Source organism: Plecotus auritus (genome assembly GCF_963455305.1).
Source record: "Plecotus auritus genome assembly, chromosome: 5".
In the NCBI taxonomy this organism is placed as follows: Eukaryota; Metazoa; Chordata; class Mammalia; order Chiroptera; family Vespertilionidae; genus Plecotus; species Plecotus auritus.
The window spans coordinates 139,323,128-139,347,884 of NC_137776.1; the positions used below are offsets into that span (position 1 = coordinate 139,323,128).

General features: G+C 40.9%; 1 protein-coding gene across 1 annotated transcript in view; it reads right to left on the minus strand.

Moving 5' to 3' along the window:
- The window catches only part of DOCK8 (dedicator of cytokinesis 8), a 199,277-nt gene that overhangs the window by 101,840 nt on the left and 72,680 nt on the right, over nucleotides 1–24,757 (minus strand). The window contains exons 5-11 of the mRNA XM_080667875.1: nucleotides 23,556–23,679; nucleotides 17,312–17,524; nucleotides 11,233–11,318; nucleotides 7,922–7,988; nucleotides 5,805–5,954; nucleotides 2,040–2,120; nucleotides 646–805 (exon numbers count right to left, since the gene is read on the minus strand). Coding sequence (XP_080524001.1) covers nucleotides 646–805; nucleotides 2,040–2,120; nucleotides 5,805–5,954; nucleotides 7,922–7,988; nucleotides 11,233–11,318; nucleotides 17,312–17,524; nucleotides 23,556–23,679 — 881 coding nt within the window. The remainder of the gene's footprint in view (nucleotides 1–645; nucleotides 806–2,039; nucleotides 2,121–5,804; nucleotides 5,955–7,921; nucleotides 7,989–11,232; nucleotides 11,319–17,311; nucleotides 17,525–23,555; nucleotides 23,680–24,757) is intronic.

The following is a 24,757-nucleotide window of genomic DNA, read 5'->3' on the forward strand; positions in this document are numbered from 1 at the left end:
CCACAAGTAGGGGTGGGTCTACTTGAAAATTCTATAGCCTCTTGAACAGTTTCAAATCCAACCTGTTTTAAAAAAGAAAGATTCAGACCAAGGGTGAAGCGATGAGAAAGAAACATGCTAAATAAACTGAACAGTAACTAAATATTCTATTGGCATCCATTTTTTTTCATTGCTGTTGGCAAAAGAAACTTTCAGGGGCTGGAAATTTTGTTGAGAAACCTGAGTTTTGCTTTTCAAAACCTTCATGACTTCAGCTCTTGTGTTTTGGAACCAATCATGGTGCTTTTATTTAACACACTATAGATAGTTATTATATTTTCTTGTTATTTTCAACAATTTTAAGAGGAAGAAGCTACTTAAAATCAAGTTTTTAACGTGTCTAACTGTCCAGATAATTCCAACCAAAAATCTTACTGTAAGAGTATATTTAAATTCCACAAACATTCATGATAATTTTGGGGAATAGTTGTCTATTACAATCATGCATTTGTAATCAAGCCATAATAGTGTTTCAACCTATTAATCTCCTTCTTCTTTCCCATTTTCCACACCTTACTGTACCGCAAGCCCCCACTAATAAGCAGTTGACCTCAGAGTTGGTTCATTAGGGAGCCCACCTCTTCCCACTGCAGCTGAAAATCTTACCAACCACGGACTCTGCATCGGTTACCTCCCTCTCCAGGGTGGAGACATTGAAGAAGCTTGCTAAGCTTATAGGAGCCCAGGCAAAGGGCATCCGGTATTTCCCCAAACGCTGGCAGAAAGATTCAGCTTGAAGTTTCAGTTTTTCAATCTTGTCTTTACTCTGGAGGAAAATGGAAAGAGACAAGCAAAGACAAACAATAGGGCACCAGCACCCAGTCAGCTGCCCTGCCATGGATAGGACAGGCATCTGCAAAATCCCTACCCGACGGATTAAAACGGGCGAATAGGCTGAAAAGTGACACACTCAACGAAGGCCAGAAGTCTAAGGAAATACAGATTAGAAAAGGAGAAGTTTACAAAAGGCTACATTCAACTATTAAATACACCAGCTTAAAAAAATAAAAAAAGTCCAAGGCTTACTATACATGCTAATCCACAAGTGTCAGTTTGAGGGGCTAGTAACTTGACTTGAATTCGCATGAGAGCATCTTGGGATAAAAAGTTTTATATATCATCTACCAAGCTCTCAAGAGAACCTGTTTCTTCAAAAGTTGCCTCGGGAAACTCCAGAAAGATCTATAAAGGTCCTTAATAATTTCCTTATTAGGTTGACAATACTTCCAAGGAGTTCTTTCTAAATTCAGAATAAAAGGTAGATTTTTTAAAAAGTGTCTTGAAGTGGAAAGATGTTAAAAAAAAAAAAAGAAAAGAGAGAGACATGGACGTGGACAACAGAGTGATGATTGCAGGGGGTAAGGGTAGGTAGAGGTGGAAGAGGGCATAGAGGGGATAAATGGCGATGGGAAAAATAAAATATAATAAATGCCTGAGTTCAATACATCTTATTTGAAATTTTTAAGTCTGGAGTGATGCTGATTAGGCAAGTGTTAGTCCAGAAAGGCCATGCTTTATTGGGTGCTGAGGAAAGATGTCCTCTCCATGGGCTCAGTACCTGTGTTGTGCTAGTGAATTTATGATGCGCAGCAATCTCAGCCATTTTCCAAACATCCACGCCTGAAAGGCTGGCACCCATGCTGTGGAGATAAGCCAGGGCGCTCTGGCACTGCTTGGTTTCATGGGGTCTCTGTGGCCCTCCCCCCGAGCTGGGTCAGAGCCTCAGAACCAAGGCAACAGGGCGCGGCTTTGCCCTAGTTTCATTTTAGAATTAGACGTTCATGTGTATATCATCATTTGTTGAGTTTAATAGCTTATTTCTTTCAAAAGTTATCATCAATGACCATTTTCTCTTCCTTCTTTGGTTTATATGAAATTTATTAATATCTCATATGAAAACATATGAAGGACTAAACCCCATTAACAATATTGTGGAACACTTCTGAAAAATATTTTCTTATCTAAGATGTTACTATTTAGCAGTATTCAAAATATCATACCTTTCCACCATCACTTTCTTTGATAACCATGTAGGGTTCCGCACAGTCTCCAATCTCTCCCTGCTGAAGAACTTTTTCAATCTGCCAACAAAAATAACAGTAAAACAATGCACATAAATTACATCCACATAACGGAACCTATGCAACCATCAAAATTAGATTTTGTGACAATATTTGATGATATGGGAATATGTCTGGGATTTATGTTTTTTTATTTAAAAATGAGTATAAAAAGTACTGTATAGTTTTGTAAAAACATCATAAAGGCATATTAAAAAGATGATAGCAGATACACAGCAAATGTTAATAGTTATCTTTGTATGATGGGATTATGTGCTGTGTTGATTTTATTCCTATTGCTTATGTGTATTTTCTACTTTTAAACAATAAACATGTATTATGCCTACAATAAAAAATGCAATAAAAGTTATTTTACAAAACAATACCCATGAGACATATGTAGGAAGTGAAAAGCTCATTTTCTTTATTATTGCTTACAATGTAAAAAAGAGATATGACCTCTGTAAAAGTCAGGTTGGGGACTCAAACCTTCCACAAAATGAATAAATGAACAGAATAAATTATCTGTAATTGTCTCCCTTGTATTTCCTATTAGGGCTGCTTCTCTGGCTTTAAGGGACTTGGACAGGAACCAAAAGCAGTGAGACAGTGCAGCTTTTCACTTTGCTAACTGGCTGGTAATATGGGAATGCCGCTACTGTCCAGTACCTTCTTCGATTTTGCTTCAGGTAAAGGATCTGGCTGGCCATGAATTTGAGCAGCATATTTAGGAGACGGAAAAGGAGAAAACTATAACTTCCTAACCCTCTGTTCAAAGAAAATTTAATTTAACTCAGATGTTGAGGAGAAAAACAAGTGATTTAGTCCCATTAGTTTGTATCATTAGTTGAGAGGATTCTTGAAGATATGCAGGTTAACATATTCCAATAGGCACACATTCTTAATAGGTATTATCAGTGAGGTGCAGAAATACTCTAGTTTAAACCAGAAATACCCTAGTGATGGAGGGTGTTTGATGGAGTTCAAGCAAAGTGACATGGGACTGCTCAATGCATATCCATCTCAGGGACACTGCAAGGAAGAAGCCTGTCTTCTCACAACGAAAGAAGTTTCAAATCCCTTCCCATTGCCAGAGGATGAAGACAGGCTGATCCCCATGAGAGATACCCCAGGTTGAGATCACAGACACATAACACTTGAGCTGGAGGCTGGCATTCCTGTTCGTCAGCAATCATTCACTTCTTCATTAATTCTAAAAACATTTGTTGGGTACTTTCCATGTGGTGGCTGCTGGGGAGGTAAGGAGGTGAATACAATAAATCTGGTCCCCAGGCTCCTGAAGCTCATGGGAGCTTGTAGAGAAAATTGGAAGGAAGCTAATTTTTCCATGAAGTCAATGGATAAAAATAGACTTTGAACAGAAATAAAGAACTCTTTCATTAGGACCCTGAAGTGAGGAATGGGATACATGGGTTCATGCATTAGTACAGTGTGGAACCCACAGGAGAGGGAGCTCCAGAATCTGGACGTGGGAACACTCAGATTCAACCAGACCAGCAGATACCACTCCCTTCACCGAGTCGGACAAGGGCAACTCCAGCTACTTGGTGAGAAGGAGCTGCAGGCTGCCATGGGAGCCCACTAGATGGTCCTTCGTGATTTATGGGTGAAAGAAATGAGTGTGTCCTCATAACTAGGGTAGGTAGGGGAAAGGCACATACCAGAATTACCTGGAAAAGTTCTGAAGGTAAAAGGCTACCCTCTGCTCTACTCAGGAGGGGCTGGTGCCATGCCTTCCATGTGTATTTTTAAAGTTTGACACCAGATTCACTCATCCTTACTCTCCAACCTTCAGTTGAGAAACAAAACCTTTAAGCCTGAAATAACCCCTTACAGCAATATCCTATACCAGTGGTCGGCAAACTCATTAGTCAACAGAGCCAAATATCAACAGTACAATGATTGAAATTTCTTTTGAGAGCCGAAAACCAATTTCTGCACATGGGCCACGAAGTTTCAATCGCACTGTATGTGCACGCCCGCACATGGTATTTTGTGGAAGAGCCACACTCAAGGGGCCAAAGAGGCGCATGTGGCTCACGAGCCGCAGTTTGCCGACCACTGTCCTATACAATACTAAACTAGGTAACTCTATCTAAAATACAGTTAATATCCTGATGCTCAGCCTGACAATAAAAATAAGAAAAAAGATTCTCTTTATTGAATGGCAACTGCGTGGATAGATGTGATCAATGTTACAACACCATTTGCTATATATGTAGAGAGGAGGAAGCTACAGGATGGCATTACAGAAAAGAAAAACAGGTCAGAAGCAAACCAGGGACTCTATGAATAGATTTAAATTCTTTAACTAAATCCCAACAATTAAGAGAAAGTTTGTTATTGCCAAATGAATGCATTAATACATTTGAAGGCTTTAGGATATATTTAGTAATAGTAGTCCATAGGTAACTGCTGATATTTAGCACACGATTATGGATGAACCAAAATAAAGTCATCCTCTGAGAAGTGAAGTTTGAAGTAAAATTTGGTTTTTCAGAACTAGCGTTGGTTTCCCAGCCAGGGAGAGAATTCTGAATTTAACTACAGGGCTTCAACAGTGGGCTGTAAGCTAATTTTCCTATGTGTCTAAGTACTATTGCAAGATAAAGGACACACACTAAAGTTTGACAACAAAAGATACGTCTTTGTAGCGACAGAATTTTAATTATAGTTTCTATGAACTTAAATAAGTTCCCTTCAAGCTACAGAAGCCTTTCAGAGTCTGGTGAAATGGAGGAAAGGAAGCTAGAATAGAAAGACATATGCCACTTGTTAAGTGGCTTTCAAGTCACCTAAATTCTTTGAAATCTTTATCCTACTCCCATGGGATCATGGGGAACTCATGAGATTATGAACATCAAACTTGGACTTCTGGGTGTACATGAAATTAAATGACCTAATTTTTTAAAAATTTTATACAATTTTGCAGTAAAGAATCAATTAAACGAATTATTTTACTTAAGGTAGGTAAAATACTCAATGTTTGTTGCTCATTTCCAACTAGTCCTTTGGGTGTGTAGAGACAGTCTCTGGTTTTCTTACACCAGCAAAGAGTACAGCCTAAAATGAAAGGTCCTTCTACATATAATTGCTCCACCAGACATAGTATTTACGCTGTGAGATGGTGATAAAAAGAAAGAATTAAACTTGCAAAATATAGCCCATACCTCAAATTGTCAGAGCCTGGACATGCGGTCATTTAACTATGGGCCTCTAGAAAAACATGAGCATCGTTAGGAAACTCTGTCTGAGATAGCAGCAGCCTCCCAGACGGAATAGCTGAGGGTGCTTTCCTCAGTTAGCTGGAAAGGTCTCTTTAATGTGCCAGGCTTTATTTTGTAGTCACAACTACCCATTGAAAGTGGTGTGATTAGCCCCATTTTACAGATGAGCAAATTAAGTCTCGGAAAGGTTAGGTAATTGCCCCAAAAGTCATGTAATAACTAGGATTCAAAGCTAGGATTCAAAACTAGGACTGTATGACTCTCCAACCCATAGTTGTTCTAGTATTCAACCCAGAATTTGCTTGTCGAGGAAAAGGGGTCAGTTGAGAAGGAAACAAAGTGAATCTCACAGACGACATAGAGATACGTTCTGACACCTCTCTTACCTGATACATGCACTGAGTCTAATGCAAAAATGGGAACATCAGAATGAGCAAATCAGATTGTGTTTAACTACCTTGACTACTAGGTAGATGTCTGAAGATGGATAGGTGACGGAGAACACCGCAGATCTTGCCTGACTCGATGGGGCAACAGAGGGCGTGTGGGCTCGCAGAAATCCTTTGAACTGGTCAGAGTTCAGGTCACAGTGAAAATTTTCTGAGATCTGTAAATGAGTAGAAAATAAGTTAGACTTGTTGCTCTCATGGTCTAAGCATGTTAAAAAGGAGTGAAAAACCACAAAGAAATTTCTCCAAAGGAATAAATGTAATTATAGACATAGTTCATAACTAGTGGCTGTTGGGAAATCTGATACATACAGGGTGTCCCCCAAAAATGTATACACACTTTAACAGCTGATAGCTCACTTTTAAATAAAATGTATTTTATTTATTTGTTTGTTTGTTTGTTTGTTTATGTATGTATTTATTTTTAATCCTCACCCAAGGATATTTTTCCATTGATTTTTAGAGTGGAAGAGAGGGACAGAGACAAATATCAATGTGAGAGAAACACATCGATTGGTTGTCTCTTGCATGAGCCCTGATCAGGGCCCAGGCCGGGGAGGAGCCTGCAAGTGAGGTACGTGCCCTTGACTAGAATTAAACCCGGGACCCCATAGGCTGATGCTCTATCCACTGAGCCAAACCAGCTAGGGCAAAAATGAAGTGTATTTTAATAAACACTGCCTTCATATTATTCAAAGCATGTGTATACATTTTTGGGGGGACACCCTATATTTTGTCACAATCTCTAGGTATTTTGGAGTCATTTGAGAGATGTTCCAGGAGATATTTAAATTTTTCTTAAGCCACCAATAATTTCTGAATAGCATTGATGTGATGTGGTCTGTACTGCCCTGAATAAGAGCAGGACAGTGCCTCTGCCCTCAATTAGTTTAAATTAAAAAATGAGGGATAAGTCAAATATGTACCTAATACAGGAAGAGCAAAATATAAGTGACCACATTCATACAAAGAGCACTGTTGGAGCTACAAGGGTGAGGGATCCCATTGACTGGGGTGAAGAGGATGCTTCCACTAGAGTGAGACAGATGGGCCTTGGAAGAAGATTCTGCCAGCAGAGCTGGAGGGTGACCGAGCGCCAGGGGGAGAGGACAGCACAGGAACCGCTCAGAGGCTGGAACACCTGGAGTGAATTCACTTCTCAGAGAGTAGTCCAGCTTGACTGCATAGGCAGGCTAAGAGGGATAGAATAAATGAGAGCCGTATGAAGAAAGCCAGGCATGGAAGCTAAAGAGTTTCTATAATTTTTTAAAAATTACTTATTTATTATTATTTTTCAATCCTCACCTGAAGACATGCTTAGAGAAAGAGAGAGAGAGAGAGAGAGAGAGAGAGAGAAAAACATTGATTAGCTGCCTTCCGTAAGCTCCCTGATCAGGGATCAAACCCACAAGCTTTCTGTTCACAGGACAACTCTCAATCAACTGTGCCACTCGGGCCAGCCTATAGAATTTGTTTTTAATGTTACAGGTAGTGAGGATCCATTAAAGATTTTGAGCAAGAGCATGACATGATGAGTGCTCCTTGGCTCACAGTGTAGTGTTACTTAGAACCACTGTGTGGCTGGGTCTCCCCTTCGTCACTAATAGAGTTATAGCTGAGAACTGGCTGCCCAGGCAAAGACTACATTTACCATCTTCCATGGCAGTTAGTAGTGAATTGGGTGCACAAGTGATGTGTCAAACCTCCAGGCCACTTTCACCCATCTTTCCCCTTTTTCAGGGGGTGCAATGGCAGTGACAAAAATGACTTTGGGAGAACACATATTGAAGATGAAGGAGCCACGACAGCGTGGGGTCTTGAATGGCTGAGGGGCTCAGACCACTGCTGACCCAGCACCCGCTACCCAACCAGGCCTCCAGCCATCCTCTGGCCAACCTCCAGCAGGCTTTCCCTTAAATATTCTTCAAAGAATATAAATGACTAACATTCCCAGATCATCCCTTCACAGACTGCAAAGGCAACAGAACTGGATGTATCAAAGGTCGTTTGTTTTCAAGTCTGATGTGTGTTTGCTGAATAGAAGTGAGATTTAAACATGTGAACCCAAAGACTCATCAACAATATGTGTGCCCTCAGGGATGGGCTATTTTTTTCAATTCCTTACCTTCTTCCTTTCTTTAACATCATAGAGGGCAATGCTGGCAAACAGAGGCTCAATTTCTATCTCAAACCTGTGAGAGCAAGAGAGAAAATCTGTATGGATTTAACTTAATTTCAAATTTTCTGAAAGTGCCTGAATATATAAACTGGTTAAAAATGTAAGTAGTCTCCAAAACGATTTTGATAACGCCATGCATCTGCGAGTCACACAGGGATGTTAATGGAGAGCTATGGAGGGTCATGGAACATTCCTAATCATCTGAGATCGTGGCAGGTGGTATCTTCTCCCAAAAAGTGCTTGTTGGCACCAGAAGCAAAAGTGGGCAGAATGGACCCTTGGTCTAATGCAGCATGGCACGGCTTACCATTGTGTTTTCAGAGGTCTTAGGCAAAGGCCTTATTTACAGTTTACATTTTACTGCTAAGATAGAAATCCCTACTACTTAATTCTGAGGAATGGGACTTTTCAGATAGTAATAAAAGTTCAGTTGCTTTTGCTTCCATTTATAGTGGGACCAGCAGAGGAAGACTGGATTATGATGTGGGTGATTGGCCCTTTCTAACGCCACTGCCAGGGGATTTGCTGAGTGGAGGTAGGGCAAGGGGACTAAGCATTACAAATGCTAGTAAACAATGAGATGTGTGGACCCAGGAACAGCTAGAAAGAGGGGCCCTCATATTGGCCCTAGTTGCCCATTCCCCTCGAAAAATGGTGGGTTTGAAAATGCATCCCCAAAGCATAGTCCTGCCACATGTTACAATATGCAGATAGAGCACAGATGTGCATATCTGTGCACCTTCCGAGTTTCTCAGGTTAACAACCCATGTCCTTGTACACTGCCAGCTGAGAGCACCAGTAATCAGGCCCTGGACCAACATTACTGCAGAGGTCACACAAATTAGGACAAATTTTGTTTCAAGGCATGTGTGAGAGGATAGCTTTATCATTGGATGGCTTTGCCTTAAAAGGTAACTTTTTTTAGGAGAATATTTGTGTCTAGGCTCACCAGCTATAGCCTGGCATGTTGCTCGGTACTTAATGATATATTTCCTGATACGAACATTCCTGTAATTTACTTAGGTAGGTGCTGAGTGTTAAGTTCTCTGTGGTTCAGAGAAAGAAGAGAACGAACATCTGTTAAACACTTGCAACGTTGGCACAGATACTATTTTTTTCCTTTATTGTTGAAAGTATTACATCTGTCCCCCTTTTCCCCCCATTGCCCTCTCCCACCCCCTCCTCCTCAAGCCTTCACCCCCCTATTGTCTGTGTCTGTGGGCTATGCATATACGCATATGAGTTCATTGGTTGATCTCTTCCCCTGGCACAGATACTATTTAAGTCACTTGAGCAGACCAAGCGCACTGAACAAACAGCTCGATGCAACTTAATTTCTGTTTTGACAGTTTTGGGGTAAAGTCACTAGAAACTATACTTCACAATTTTCATCAAGAGAAATCCAAGTGACTCAGTTTGTTTGTTTTTTGTTTGTTTGTTTGTTTGTTTGTTTAATAATGCACATCTATCTTAGTGGCCATGTTTTCCCACCTGTGAGAACAGCTGACATTTATTGGAAAGTTCTAGCCGGCTTGGTGATAAGCATCATAGGAGAGAATTCCTCCCGTCCTAAATGGCATAGTCACTGCATCTAAAGTGCATCCTGGCATCCTGTGGGGGTGGGCGAGAGCCTCAGACAATAGGGCGGACTTCCTGAACGATGCAGAAGGGAACGGAACAGCCACTTCCACCGGGTCCTCCTGCTGAAAGACTAGGAGGCTCCCACCTCCGGTCCGCCTGCCAGGGCTAGAGTGTGCCTTTCTGTACCCCCGCCCTGGTGGAATTGGCTAGGGTGGGGGAGGGCTACAACATCAAGAGACATGCCCAAGAGGGTGAGCAGTCATGCTGGATTGGGTTCGAGGAGGGGAACTGGGAGGCTAGGCATTAGAGCTAGGAGTTTAGGACAGGTGGGAACTTTGAGACTATCTGGTCTAACAACTTCATTTTCAAGAAAAGACTCAAAGTCCCAGAGAAGTTCTCAAGGTTGAAACAAAGCCCTGAATCCAGTATCCAGATGCCCTAATTGCAAACTTGGTGCTGCTTAAGGGGTCCATGAACTGATTTTAAGAGATGGAATACCCTCCTAATAGGATATAATAAAATATGCTCATGTACATTTGCCTAGGTAGAGCATTTACAACTTAATATTTTCAAAAGGGTCTGTGATTTGAAGACGTTGACGAACTAATTCTCTAAAGTAACAGCTTGCAAAGAGGAAAGAGAGGTGCACAAGCACCCTAGGGGGCTCCAAGATAATCCACTGGAGTGCGGAAAGCAAATGCTCTAATTCTGTGATTTATTTTGAATTATTTAGCTCAGCCTTTAAAATGTCTTGATTATGTATGTTTTATAATGTATTTAATATTTTAATATGCAAGTACCAAATGAATACACATATATAGAGGATATGTGACTTTTTTTTTTACTATAAAAGTAAACAAGAAATAACTTGGAGACAATTGCTTTATAGTAGATGCAGCAAATAAATGCCCACAAGATGAATCCAGACTGCAGACATGCTTTGTTTGAATTGTGTGGTATTTAAAATGGAAATGAGAAAAATCTTAAGAAGTCAGAAAGTTATGCAGAAAAATCTGGATATTCAGCTTCCTTGGGGGAAAGAAAATCAGACAATTGATAAAAATGGGCCTGTTTTTGGATGGCAAGAGTTGGTCCTAGGTAGTGGATGCCCCCTTTAAAATAGTTTGCTACAGTCCCACTATGGTCTTCTGGCACAGAAACTGGGTTTTAGTTGCATTTATCATTGTGTTTCAACAGTGGTATGCTGGCAAATGTTTAAAAAACAAGTCTCTGGGGGAAAAAAAGGTTTTAATGTGTAGCATTTTCTGGTTTTGATGTAAATATTTCCACCAAGGCCAATATCAAGCCACCAATGTGACTTCATTGAATACAGGGTTGGGAAGAGAAGAGCATGATCCACTGTCATGAGTCAGAGCTGAGTCCAGCACACCACTGGCTTTCACTGTTGTTTAATGTAGGCCATTTCACTCCATTTCCCTACGTGCCTGACCCTAGTGTTTGCCTTCCCTGTTGTAGAAGAAAGACTATCAAAGGCTTGGTAGGAATAGAATTAAAATCCAGCTAACTCCAGACTCTGCTCTTTCCATTACCTCAGAGCTGCCCACTGTTACACATGTTGGGAGATCCTCCCTGATTCAAGCTCTGATGTTAAAGACACAGTTTGTATCTAAGAGGCAATAGAAACCTCAGTGTAGTTACCCATTGCTCATACTTACTTTAGGGTCAGCAACTTGACCCATATTCTGTTGCCCAGATGTTCCTTAGGACATTCTGGCACCGGACGTATTTCCACAGCATCCTCCTATTATTAATCACATGGTAAAGAAATTATTAGTGAATTTCCACCAGAGGAGTTAACCCAGGGAAGGGAAGGCTGCCACCCACTGCTCAATTCAACTTGCATTTGCCTTATTTCCAATTCCAGAATAACACTGACATTTACAAGAGTTTGTTATCCAACCCCTAAGATTCAGAGTCAGCATTTACAGCAAACATTTTCTCCTTGCAGAAAGCCAGCCATTGAAGACAAAGAGACCGAGGGAGGAAGGAAGGAAATGTGAACATGGATATGACTTAGTAACATCCACCAGATGGCAATGCAAAATCTTATGCCTATTGTTGGGGTTTTTTTGGCTGCTCTAAGTACACATTCAGAATATTTCTCCTGCCAAGGACTTTACTAGTAAATATGTGTGTTTCAGACTTGAGCTCTGAGTCAGAATAGTTCACTGAAGGCTGTAAGCCATCAATACTATAATACAGCATCTTTCTCAGTTCACTATTTTCATAAACAGATGATAGAGATTTGGGGATGAATTTACAGGTTCTATAAAAATAGGTCCAGCTAAAAGTTGCTAAAGTTCTATGTACAGAAAGGCTTAGTAGTGATGACAAATTAAGACATATACCTATATTTTACTACATTGGGACTCAAGACTTAAAGAGAAATATCAAATCGCTATTGTAACTTTTAGCATTCAAATCTAAACTATTGTAGTATCTTAATTATATTCATGTAGGCAACCATAAATAGTGCAAATCCCTGAAAACTTTAATTCCTGCTCTTGCGCTAGGCCAGTGATCGGCAAACTCATTAGTCAACAGAGCCAAATATCAACAGTACAACGACTGAAGTTTCTTTGAGAGCCGAAAACCGACTTCTGCGCATGGGCCAGGAAGTTTCAATCACACTGTACGTACGTGCCTGCATGTGGTATTTTGTGGAAGAGCCACACTCAAGGGGCCAAAGAGCTGCATGTGGCTCGCGAGTCGCAGTTTGCCGACCTCGGCGCTAGGCTATCCAAACCCTGGTCAGTGGTCTGCAGCTCACAAGGGTCTAAGAATAGAGTCATATCTAATTGCATCTTGTTGGGCTACAAAGGATGGGAGCTTCCCACTAAATACCCCACAGCAACTACAGCATTTTTACAAATAGCAGTAAAGTCACCTTCTTGGCAAATCTGTACCTAGTTTGGTGGAATAGTCAAAATCGTAAACTCATATCCACTCTAATCTTTGCTCCTTTTTAAGGCCCAATCCTGGGTTTACCAGTTGGCTATCTTGTGGGGTGGAGCTTCTGAGTTTCTTCCAGGGAAGACACTGTTCTGATGTCTACACTGAGTGGAACTCCCTCAGAACAAGCTAGAGCTTTTAGGGTGCTCAGAACAGACACATCTGAGAGGGAAGGTCCCCCTTATTGGAAAACAACCTCAACATAAAGACACTCATTGGTTTCTAAGACTACATTTGGTCTGGATTCAGTCTTTTTTAAAAAAGCTTTTCATTTGGGAAATTATAAACATATACAATTAGAGAGAATAATATAATGAACCACTTTTACCCATCATCTAGCTTCAACAATTTCAACTCATGGGCAACTTAGTTTCATCTATATAATTCCACTTCCCCTACTCAGTATTGGATTACTTAGAAGCAAAGCTCCAAACATCATATCATCTCATCTGTAAATATTTCAGTACAACTCTTAAAAGGACTTATAAAAGCACATAACTGTAATACCATTATGACGCTTAAAAATTTAACAAAAATTTCTTGTTGTCACTAAATATGTAATCAGTTCCAAATTTCCCCAACTGTCTTAACTTTTTAATAGTTAGTTTTAAAAATTAGGATCCAAAACAGGGTCTACATATTAAGGTATTTCCTAAGTTTCTTCTAATCTGTATGAGTTTCTTGAGCCTTTACAGTTATTTGAAATAGGAATGAATTCCCAAAGAAGCAGAAAAGGAAATATAAAATTTTAGTGGGTATGAGAGAGAGAGAGAGAGAATAGAGAATGAGAGAGATGACATGCTTCCATCAGTTGACCCAAATGGATCTTGGGGCCAACTCTATAGCTGCCTACCTATAATTTCATTATGTGAGCCAATAAATCCCATTTTTTCTTAATTATTTTTTGTTGGGTTCTGTCACTTGCAACCAAAATGCAAATTCTTCACAGATTTGTAGTACGGAGGCAACTTTCTCGGGATCAACACACAGGACACCTTTTATAGACTCAGTGAATCAGGGAAAGAACTCATCTTGTCTAACTTGGTGGCTGAGTTCTACTTTTACCTGTCCTATGGACTCAGTCATCATTTGGATGTAATAGTTCACCTCTCTTCTAACTTTCCTCACTAGGAAGTAAATTAATGATAGTATAAAACAATTTCAGTAATGTATTCTCAAAAAATCAGCATTTGTAATCATTTCACGGTAGGCCAAAAATTTACCTTTCTTCCACAGGACTTTATTTGAAGCAAGTACAAATTACAAATACAAATGCAATTTCTGTGTGTCCACCTACAATACATTAAAGAGCTAGTGTAGGGGCACTCAAGCATTTCAGACATACCGATTTACAAATAACCGGTACACTAATTACAAAGCATTCCTTCCCACTCAATAAAGTGGGTCCCATTAGGACCTCTGCTAGATTATAACTTTCAATCTCAAATGAGTTTCAGCATTGTTCAAAGACCATAAAACAAAGTTCCTTTAAAATAGTCTATGATTCACTCTTTTAATCAGTTCAGAAGGGATAGTCTCCATTGAGGGAAACTTTAATGAGTTGGTGTCTCACTGCAAGTATTCTCCTCATCCTTTAATTGTTTTCTCTCCTCTGGTGCCCACTTTGGGTCTCCTCATTACGTACTGGCACCTCCATCATGTAACTGGGAGGAAGAAGAATGCAAGTGAAGGTCAAGTCAGCCAAACCTAATGTTTCTTGGACAAATTTGGTACAAAATTTTAAAGTGGTAGATGGGAAGTTAAAAAGTTATGAAATAAAATATGGTGCATCATCTATGAATTTCAATTATGTGTGCCAATTTACCTGGTAGTCATATGTAAATAAATAAACAGGCAAACATAAAGTTTAGAATTAATGGTTTAGGATCTCCATCCTTTAATTTAATTTACCTGTAGAACCCTGAGTAAGTTATTTAACCTCTCTGATTCTTACTTTGCAATCTGAAAGATGGAGATGATAACATTGTCCACATTATTCATATTTATTTTTAATCTGCCTCATTCAGAAAAGGATTTGAGTCCACTGACAAGTCTACAACTAGATGAGAAAACCAAGGTAGTTGGAAAATAAGAATAAGAAAAAAAAGAAAGTTGAAGTAAATTCAGAACACCAATAAATAAGCTGCTAGACTGAGTAGAGGTAAAAAGAAATTTGACACTAAGTAAAGAATTTAGAAGAGTAGATTACAAAATGTGCACAATCTTTAAGTATATAAATTTTCTCAGTGGAAGCACAGTCTTTTTTGTCTGAGGGTTTGAGGGACAATTTCCCTGTGGATCCCTATTGAGGTGGGTGCTGGGTGATATGTAGGTCAATGTCCTCTATCCTATTTGCACAGAGGACACAATATCACATCTCATGACTGCTGTTTCCCTTCTTGTCCTTTTTTGCTGACCAGTGGTGAACTCATTGAAAGGCCAGTCAGCTAACACAATTCTCAGCGATGGGGGTGTCACAAGGTGCAAGAATCAGGCTCCCTGATGGTCTTGCTTGATCCAAAAATCAAATTTCAAATAGAAACGTAGATGGATGGCATATATTTTATGCAAATTTCCCCCAAATCATATTCCTTGCAACTGGACTTTTAATAAAATATGGACAGCAGAGATACTGTTAGGTATTCTAACATGCAGAAAAGAAGACTGGGAGCTTAATATAAAGAGTAAGGAGCTGAAACAGTCCTGAGTAATGGTCACCCCTCATCCCATCTGAAGTGCCCTGGGGAGTGACCACAGGCAATGCCTAAATTATCAAATTGTTCTTGGCCTGATCCAATATAGAGAGACGTGAACAAACAAGATCCTAAGGTTCTATGCATTGGGAGCATGGCTGTGATATTTCAGGCTTGAATGCTTTCAGAGATTTAAAAAGAAAAACCTGAACCAAGTACTAAAGAACATCAAGGTTTAAGAAATACATCTTAATGGATTAACTGCAAAACCTACCCCCATGTAACTGAATGGTTTGACTGGCTGAGTGGGATTACTGTATGTGAATCCTCAAAATGTTTTTTTATTTAAATATATTTTTATTGGTTTCAGAGAGTAAGGAAGAGGGAGAGAGATACAAACATCAATGATGAGAGAGAACACCCCCAATGGGGATTGAGCCCACAACCTGGGCATGTGCTCTGACTGGGAATCAAACCATGACCTCCTAGTTCATAGATGGACACTTAACCACTGAGCCACGCTGATCAGGATCAAAATATTTTGAAAATTAAATGAGATAATATCAGTGAAAGTATTTTGTAGAGCACTTATGAAAATCCTATTATTGGAATCTCATTTGTGTAATTGATCAATAATGGGTTCTATTGTTACACAGGTTTGCCTTAGAAAAATAAACAGCCCCAGCCCAGCCAAGATGTATATATATGTATATCACAATTATTACACACACACTCACACGTATATATAAACATTAATTGTTATATATAACAAATCCTATCTAATAAAAGAGTAATATGCAAATTGACCATCACTCCAACACACAAGATGGCCACCCCCATGTGGTTAAAGATGGCCACCACAAGATGGCCTGCAGGGGAGGGCAGTTGGAGGGGACCAGGCCGGCAGGGGAGGGCAGTTGGGGGTGACCAGGCCTGCAGCGGAGGGCAGTTGGGGGGGACCAGGTCTGCAGGGGAGGGCAGTTTGGGGCAACCAGGCCAGCAGGGGAGGATGCCGGCAGGGGAGGGCAGTTGGGAATGACCAGGCCTGCAGGAGAGGACAGTTGTGGGGGACCAGGCCTGCAGGGGAGAGAAGTTGGGGGGGACTAGGCCTGCAGGGGAGGGCAGTTGGGGGGGACCAGGTCGGCAGGGGAGGACAGTTGGGGGTGACCGGGCCTGCAGGGGAGGGCAGTTGGGGGGACTAGGTCTGCAGGGGAGGGCAGTTGGGGGCAACCAGACCAGCAGGGGAGGGCAGTTAGGGGTGACCAAGCCAGCAGGGGAGGGCAGTTAGGGGCAATCGGGCCAGCAGGGGAGCAGTTAGGCATCAATCAGGCTGGCAGGGGAGTAGTCAGGGGGTAATCAGGTTGGCAGGCAGAAGCGGTTAGGGGCAATCAGGAAGGCAGGCAGGTGAGCAGTTGGGAGCCAACAGTCCTGGATTGTGAGAGGGCAGTCAAACATCTCTGGAGGGGTCCCAGATTGGAGAGGGTGCAGGCTGGGCTGAGGGACACACACCCTGAGCCCCCCCCCCCCCGTGCATGAATTTTGTGCACTGGGCCTCTAGTATATTTATAATTTTTAAACTGGAAAATAAGAACATATATATATATATACTAGAGGCCCGTTGCACAATATTCATGCAAGAATAGGCCTTCCTTCCCCTGTCTTCACTCCCAGCCGCCCAGCAGCCGGCAAGTCCCGGCTCCTGGCTTGCCTGGGAGCCGGCACCTCCTCACTCCCAGGCCGCCCGGAGCCAGCAAGTCCTCGCTTCTGTCTGAAGCACCACTACAGTAGCTCCCCCCACTGTCCCCCTTCCCCTCATAGCAAGCTTCACTCCACTCTGGGCCTGCATATGCAAATTAACCTCCATCTTGTTGGGTTAATTTGCATACTCACTCTGATTGGCTGTGGGCATAGCGGAGTGATGGTTAATTTTCATGTTTCTCTTTTATTAGGTAAGATATATATGAAGCCCTAGAAATCATATGATTAAGCATCCTGATGCTGCTATATAGTAATAATGAACAATAATATTATCCCGGAGCCTCTCCGTGTCTTCACTGAAATTCTCCAGCATGGGGATGGTTGCACCCACCTCATCCACTGATGGGTAAAGGGCAAAGAGCTCGGCCTGCCGGTTGGTCCTCCGGGCCTCCTCGTTCTGCTTCTCGAAGTCCTCGGCACTCACGTGCTGCAGGAGGTTTTCCAGCCGCTGGTCAGGCTGCAGGCTGCGCAGGCTGAAGTCACAAGCAGTGAGGGGGCCTTTCCCAGACACATCACACAGCACGTTTAAGTGGCGGGGTCCTGCCTGTGAGAAAAGACACATCCTTGTGAGAGAGCCTGTGGATCTAAAATGAGAACTAAACAATCTGGTGTGTCTCAAGACTGATCCCACGTGTGATTACAGCATCAGGCCTAAAGGAGTTTCTGAGCCAACTGGGGGTTTGACAAGAATCACATCTTCGCTTCCTATGCTGAGCATCCTAAAATGTAATCTCTCCTCCTCACGTGGAAACAGGTAATTACTCATGAGGTAGGTAAGCCTGTCCTTGCAGAAAAGTTTGAAAACGGCACGGTGTTCCTATCGGTTTTTGGTGTGTTCTTTTCTGGAGATTGGAAGCCAAGCCTCTTATGAGCCATGCTCACATCTCATGTTCAAACAGAACAGATGGGAACAAGGTGTAACAAAAAGGAGACTGGCGTGGGGAATAGAGAGATTTCATCCCAATCTCAACTCCAGAACCTGGCTTTTGAAACTGGAAAATAAGATGACCTGTGAGGAGCCTTCAAAATTAAACCTTATCTAAACTCCAAAGCTGAATCTATGTTTCTGGAGAGAGTGAGCTGTGGGCATGGGAACAGACTTCAGTAACAGTTACAGGAATAAGCACCAGAAAAAAAGAAAAAGTGTTTGCTATTCAAGTAGTCTCCACAATTAGCTGCAGTGTGTTTGAAAAAACTCTTAAATCAATCATGAAGTGAATGCTTTATTCCGTTAGAAATGTCTTGGAAATTTGGAACTGTATATCTAACCAAAGACTTGGCAAGGACTATATAACCATAATCAATAATATGTTGTAAGAATATAGATGGAGGAAAAAAATCAAGATGGCGGCATAGGTAAACACCTAAACTGCTGCCTCGCACAACAATTTCAAAACTAAAACTAAAAGACAAAACGGACATCATCCAGAACCACAGGAAGGCTGGCTGAGTGGAAATTCTACAACTAGAAGGAAAGAGAAAAGCACACTGAGACTCAGAGGAGCTGCAGGAGGCAGAGGTACTAACACACGTACACGGAAAGGACTGGCAACTGAGTGTGCGGCTGGCTTTCTCAAGCAGGAGGGAGACAAAAGCTCCTGACTGCGCTGAACTCCAGTTCCGGGAGAGACTCTGGGGATCCAGACTCATTTGGGGAGAAACTGGACTGTCTGGCAGTGAGTGGAACTCGAGGGCGGCTTTCTCTCAGAGATGCTTACAGCAATTACCACGGGACACTGAGACACAGGGGCCTATTAGGGCAGGGCTGACGGGAAACCAATGCTGTCTGCTCCGCCCTGAGACTCCACCCCATCCAAGTTGAGCACAGAGGCTTTTGCAAGTCTTGTCTCATAAGGGTGTTTCCAGCACAGAAGTTCTCCCAGCGTAGACAAGCTGATCCTCACAGCCAATTGGCCTGGAGGTCAATTCCTCCCAGTGATAAAAAACAACAATCAAGGTTTAACTACAACAAGACTGTGCACACAGCCCACAAAGGGGTGCACCAAGAGTGTCCACCTCAGGTAACTGGGGAGGCTGAGCCACTGGGCCCTATAGGACACCTAGCACACAAAACCACTCTATCAACTCAGGGAAGCAGCAAAATGAGGAGACAAAGAAACAGGTCACAAATGAAAGAAATGGAGGAAAGCAAATGACTGGATATAGAGTTCAAAACCACGGTTATAAGGTTTTTCAAGAATTTTCTAGAAAAGGCCGATAAATTTAGCGAGACCCTCAATGATATGAAAAAGGACCAAGTAGAAATTAAGCATATACTGACTGAAATAAAAAATAATATACAGAGATCCAACAGCAGACTAGAGGATTGCAAGAATCAAGTCAAAGATTTGAAATACAAAGAAGTAAAAAACATCCAACCGGTAAAGCAAAAAGAAAAAAGAATAAAAAAATATGAAGATAGTGTAAGGAGCCTCTGGGACAACTTCAAGCGTACCAACATCAGAATTATGGGGGTGCCAGAGGAAGAGAACAAGATACTGAAAACCTATTTGAAGAAATAATGACCGAAAACTTCCCCCACTTGGTGAAAGAAATAGACTTACAAGTCTAGGAAGCCCAGAGAAACCCAAACAAAAGGAATCCAAAGAGAACCACACCAAGACACATCATAATTAAAATTCCAAGAGCAAAAGACAAAGAGAGAATACTAAAAGCAGCAAGAGAAAAACAGTTAATTACCTACAAGGGAGCACCCATACGACTGTCAGCTGATTTCTCAACAGAAACTATGCAGGCCAGACGGGAGTGGCAAGAAATATTCAAAGTGATGAATAGCGAGAACCTACAACCAAGATTACTCTACCCAGCAAAGCTATCATTCAGAATTGAAGGGCAGATAAAGAGCTTCACAGATAAGAAAAAGCTAAAGGAGTTCATCACCACCAAACCAGTATTATATGAAATGCTGAAAGGTATTCTTTAAGAAGAGGAAGAAGAAGAAAAAGGTAAAGATAAAAATTATGAACAACAAATACATATCTATCAACAAGTGAATCTAAAAATCAAGTGAATAAAAAATCTGATGAACAGAATAAACTGGTGAATATAATAGAATCAGGGTCATAAAAAGGGAGTAGACTGACAATTCTCTGGGAGAAGGGGATGTTGCGGGTGCAGGAAGAGACTGGACAAAAATCGTACACCTATGGATGAGGACAGTGTGTGGGGGGGTAAGGGCAGAGGGTGGGGTGGGAACCGGGTGGAGGGGAGCTATGGGGGGAAAAAAGAGGAACAATTGTAATAATCTGAACAATAAAGATTTATATAATACTTAAAAAAAACGTTATGGAGGAAGCTAGTTTGTGCTGGACATGGAAAAATGAATAAAAATCAGATGGGAAAACTTGTTAGACTTTTAAACTTTCCTTTCTATAGAATTCCGCTTTCCAATAAACATTGATTTCTGATTTTACTCTTAAAAAAAAAGAATATAGATGGATCTATTATAAACATCTATAAAATTGATGGTAAAATGTTATCCTAAAGTTCTACTAAATGGATTACTATTTACAATTTCTCTGTAAAGTACACTTTTTGTGACATCTATCTATCTCATAAAAAAAATGCTACTTTGCTAGATCATAAATTTTACTTAAAATGAATGTGCTAGCAATAATCAATATGAACACTCTAATTATTAATATTTTTATTTGTTTTAGAACTTATAAAAGCCTTAGGAAAATGAAGTGGATTTTCAATTTCTTCAAAAGGGTATCAAGATATATATATGTATATATAGCTCCAGAATTTATCCTAAGAGTATCACTGGACAAGTAAGCAAAGATGCAAAGACAAGAGCATATCTGAAACATTGTTTTTAATAACAAAATGACAGAAATAATCTAAATGCCCCCTAAAAGAGGAAGCATTAAGAAATTTTAGAACTTTTATATAATGGAATGTGCAGCCAATAAAAAAGAAAGGACATGTATTCATTATATTGTATTGTTAATATGAAAAAGGAAGTTATATAATATTATGAATAATATGATCTAATTTTATGAAATATCTGAGTACCATGAAATCATATCATATAGGTATTTAACTTACATAAATTCAGGAATTTGGCCTCACCCTTCTACTTAATAAGGTACATAAAAATAAGAATAAAAGGGAAGATGTTGCTGGTCATTTCATGATGTGAGTATCACTCCGTAATGAGTATTAGTCTAAAACTTAAAAACATAGTTTTTTAATAACTTGCCTCTGAAACCTAGCCAGTGACTTCATTGAATGTCCTGCTAGCCTGCTGGAGGAATGAGTGTGCTTTATGGGGGTGCTGGTCGCTCACCTATTGTCTCTCAGCTCCAAATTCATCCTTTTATATACAATCTGTGATGCCAGGTCTACATTCAGCATATCACATTTCTGCTTTGCCTGCTGCTCCTTTTTAAGTTATGCCAATAGGGGGCGCTACAAGGGGCTGGGAGAAGAGACTGGCCCCTTCCTCTTTGCTTACAGTTCCTCTTGCCATGGTAGTGGCAGTTGTTCTAGCCTTGGCTTCTTTTGGCACTTCCAGAATCATCCTCATCTTACCTCCTTGGAGGCACCAGAACCAGCTGAGCAATTCCGCCTCCTAGGAAGTCTGAATCCAGACTTCTGACTTCTATAAGGTCTTTCTTCTGAGATCCTGAGGTAATTGCACTGGCTAGACCACACCCCCCTCCTCAGAGATTTGAGTCCTAGCTCTGAGGCCCCTCTTCTGAGCTTCTAGGTTCTGATCTCCAGACTCTTCCCATTCGATCCATGGTTCCTGAGACCAGCAGCAGCAGCATCTCCTGGGAAATGCTAATTAGAAATGAAAATTCTCAAGCCCCACTCCAGACTTTAGTGAGTCAGAAACTCTGGAATGGGGCCCAGCAACCTGTATTTGAACAAGCTCTTCAGGCCATTCTGAGGAAGCTAAAGTTTAGGAGGCACTGCCCTAGGCCCCAGCCCCAGGGTGGTGTGCTGTGTTTCGCAGTAATGATTCCCACATAACGTCAATGTTCCCTTTTGGTTCTCTCAGTCATCCAAAATCTGTTTAACCGATTCCCTACGTTAAATGGAAATACCTAGTGTTGCTGCCATCTGACTGATACAAGGAATAATTAACTTCGTCATCGTGTATGGTAAAAACTGAATTTAGTCAAAATTACCGATGAAAAAGTCCCTCCAATCTCTCACAGAGTACAGCACACAGATATTCTAGGCCTCTGGAAGCCCACCACATTCAGCACTAGAACTGATGGCTGATTCCTCTGTAGAGCTCAGATTAGGTCGCTGGCAGGACTGGAGAGACTGTGTTATTAGAAAAATGGGCATTATTTAAAAACCCTCTAGTACCATTTCAGCAGGGTGAGATGCTTGGGCTATGACATCACCTGAAAGCTAAAAATTATACTGGTTTAAGAAGAAGTCCTATGCAAACTTGGACAAATCCCTTCCTATATGTTTTATTTGTCTTAATTATAAAATGAGCACATTGGACTAGAGCACTGGTTCAAAATTTATTTTTAATTGTGGTAAAACATGACAAAATTTAGTGTTCAGCTCAGTCGTGATAAGTACAGTCACATTGTTGTGCCACCAATCTCCAGAACTCTTTTCATCTTGCAAAACTGAAGCACTTTACCCATGAAACAGTAACTGCCTATTACCCCTCCTCCAGCCCCTGGCAACCACCATCCTACTTTTGTCTCTGTGAATGTGACTACTCCAGGTACCACAGGTAAGTGAAAGTACAGCGTTGGTAATTTTGTGACTGGCTTATTTCACTTAACATAATGGCTTCCAGGTTTATACATGCTGTAGTGTTTGTCAGAATTTCTCCCCTTTTTAAGACTGAATATTTCATTGTATGTGTATGCCACATTTGTTCATCCATTTATCTGACCACGGATACATGTCTGTTTCCACCTCTGGGCTACTGTGAATACTGCTGTTACATAAACACAGATGTACAGAGCTGACTTTTAAACTGTAACGACTCTATAATAATAATAATAGTAACAATAATAACAGTAGCCAATATTTATTGGGTACTAAGTGTCAGAAGAGACGTGGTTCTAAATGCTTTATCCATATTAACTCATTTAATACTCAAACAACATCATGAGTTAGTTACTATTATCACTCTCGTTTTCCAGAGAAGAAAAGTGAAGTCCAGAGAGTTTAGTTATCCTACCCGAGGATGCAGCGTTAGATGTGGTAGAATCACAGAGAGCCCAGGCCGTGTGCTTCCGTGTGAAGCTTTTAATCAGTCTGCAGCCTGCCTTAGAGGCACCTCTAGTCTCCATGGGAATGTTATAGGGATAGGGCCCAGTGGCCTCCCCCAGCAAGTAGAGCCCCCCACTTCTATCTATTTTAATTATTGAGCATCTGGGTTTTCATTTGCACACTGATGTCTGTAGCTACAAACAAGTCTGGAAGAAAAATCACTGACTCAGATGGTCGAGTTCCTCCTATTCTAATATTCTACGAATTTAGCCTTTTTAGCAGTTAATAAAAACCCACAGCCTGCCGTGGGCAGAGCAGCCAGTAACCTGGTAACCGTGTTTGTTGATAGGAAATACCTGAGCTCTGGGTTCACTGCACTCCAAGGTTTCTGACTCAAACGTCTGTTTCTGAAGCGTCTTGTGAAAATCTTTTCGGGATCCAGTCTTTTTAAAACGGCAAATCTCTGAATTTCCTTGGTGTCTTTATTGTTGTTATTATGAGGGGCGAGGGGAAATAGGGAGAGAGAGAGAGGCAAAATCATTAGATTAAAAATAAAAGTAAATACAGACTGCTCAACTCAATAAACCATGTTAAAACAACTGAAAAAAAAAAAAAGTAATGGCTTAAGCATAGACTTAGTGCTGAAAGGTCTTGCAAAGAGAGGACCAATTGTAATTCCTCACATCTAATTATGCGCCAGGCCTAACACAAGGCTCTCTTGTAATGAGATACAAACTTGCCTCCTGGCTGGCTCCTTATTAAAGGCAGGGATGGCCTGGGAAAATGCCACTTCGGAGGTGCGGTCATTTCAGCTGTGGGGCATTTGGCTCCAAGTTGAAGCTAAACTATGACTCCAGTGTAAGCAGCTGGAATAAACCTAGCAAAGTGCAGAAGCAGCAAATAAAGGTCATTTGAAGATAAAAATAGAGGAAAACATTTAATCTCCATATCAATGTTCTTAAGAATGAAAAAGGCAGGACATGATTATGAAAAAAACAGAAATAAATGATTTATGTACTGAAAATCTTTGCTAGCATTCTCAATCTCCATTAAAATGGTGTTTTGAAAATGTGTATCTATGGTCAGGATTTAAAATATCATGTCTAGGACTATCCCTGGGGAGAGAAATCAGACCATAATCTCATAACAAGAAAATCAACAGGTATAAATTGTCAAATAATAACTATAGAAACCAATGTGTATATTTCCTAGTTTTATGACTCAAAGACTTCCTGGAAAACAAGCTGCAAAGTCAACAGCACGAGCACGCACCCACGTTGTTTGATTTCCCACACTATTAGAAAAACCACCGAGCAAGTTGGTAGTGGAACTCGAACTGAGTTAGGGTTTATTAGGCAGATCAAATGGCAGGCAGATAAAGCAGGGGGTGTAGCAGGGCCACTAGCAATGACCCAAATACAGAGTTTATAACTCTTCGGGAGGGGCAAAGTGGTGGGTTATGCACAGTGGCATACACAGAACAAGTATTCCGTACATTCCAGTTGCGTTAAAGAAAAGTGAGACGTCCCTGTGTCATCTGCAGGGAGAATGGAGAATA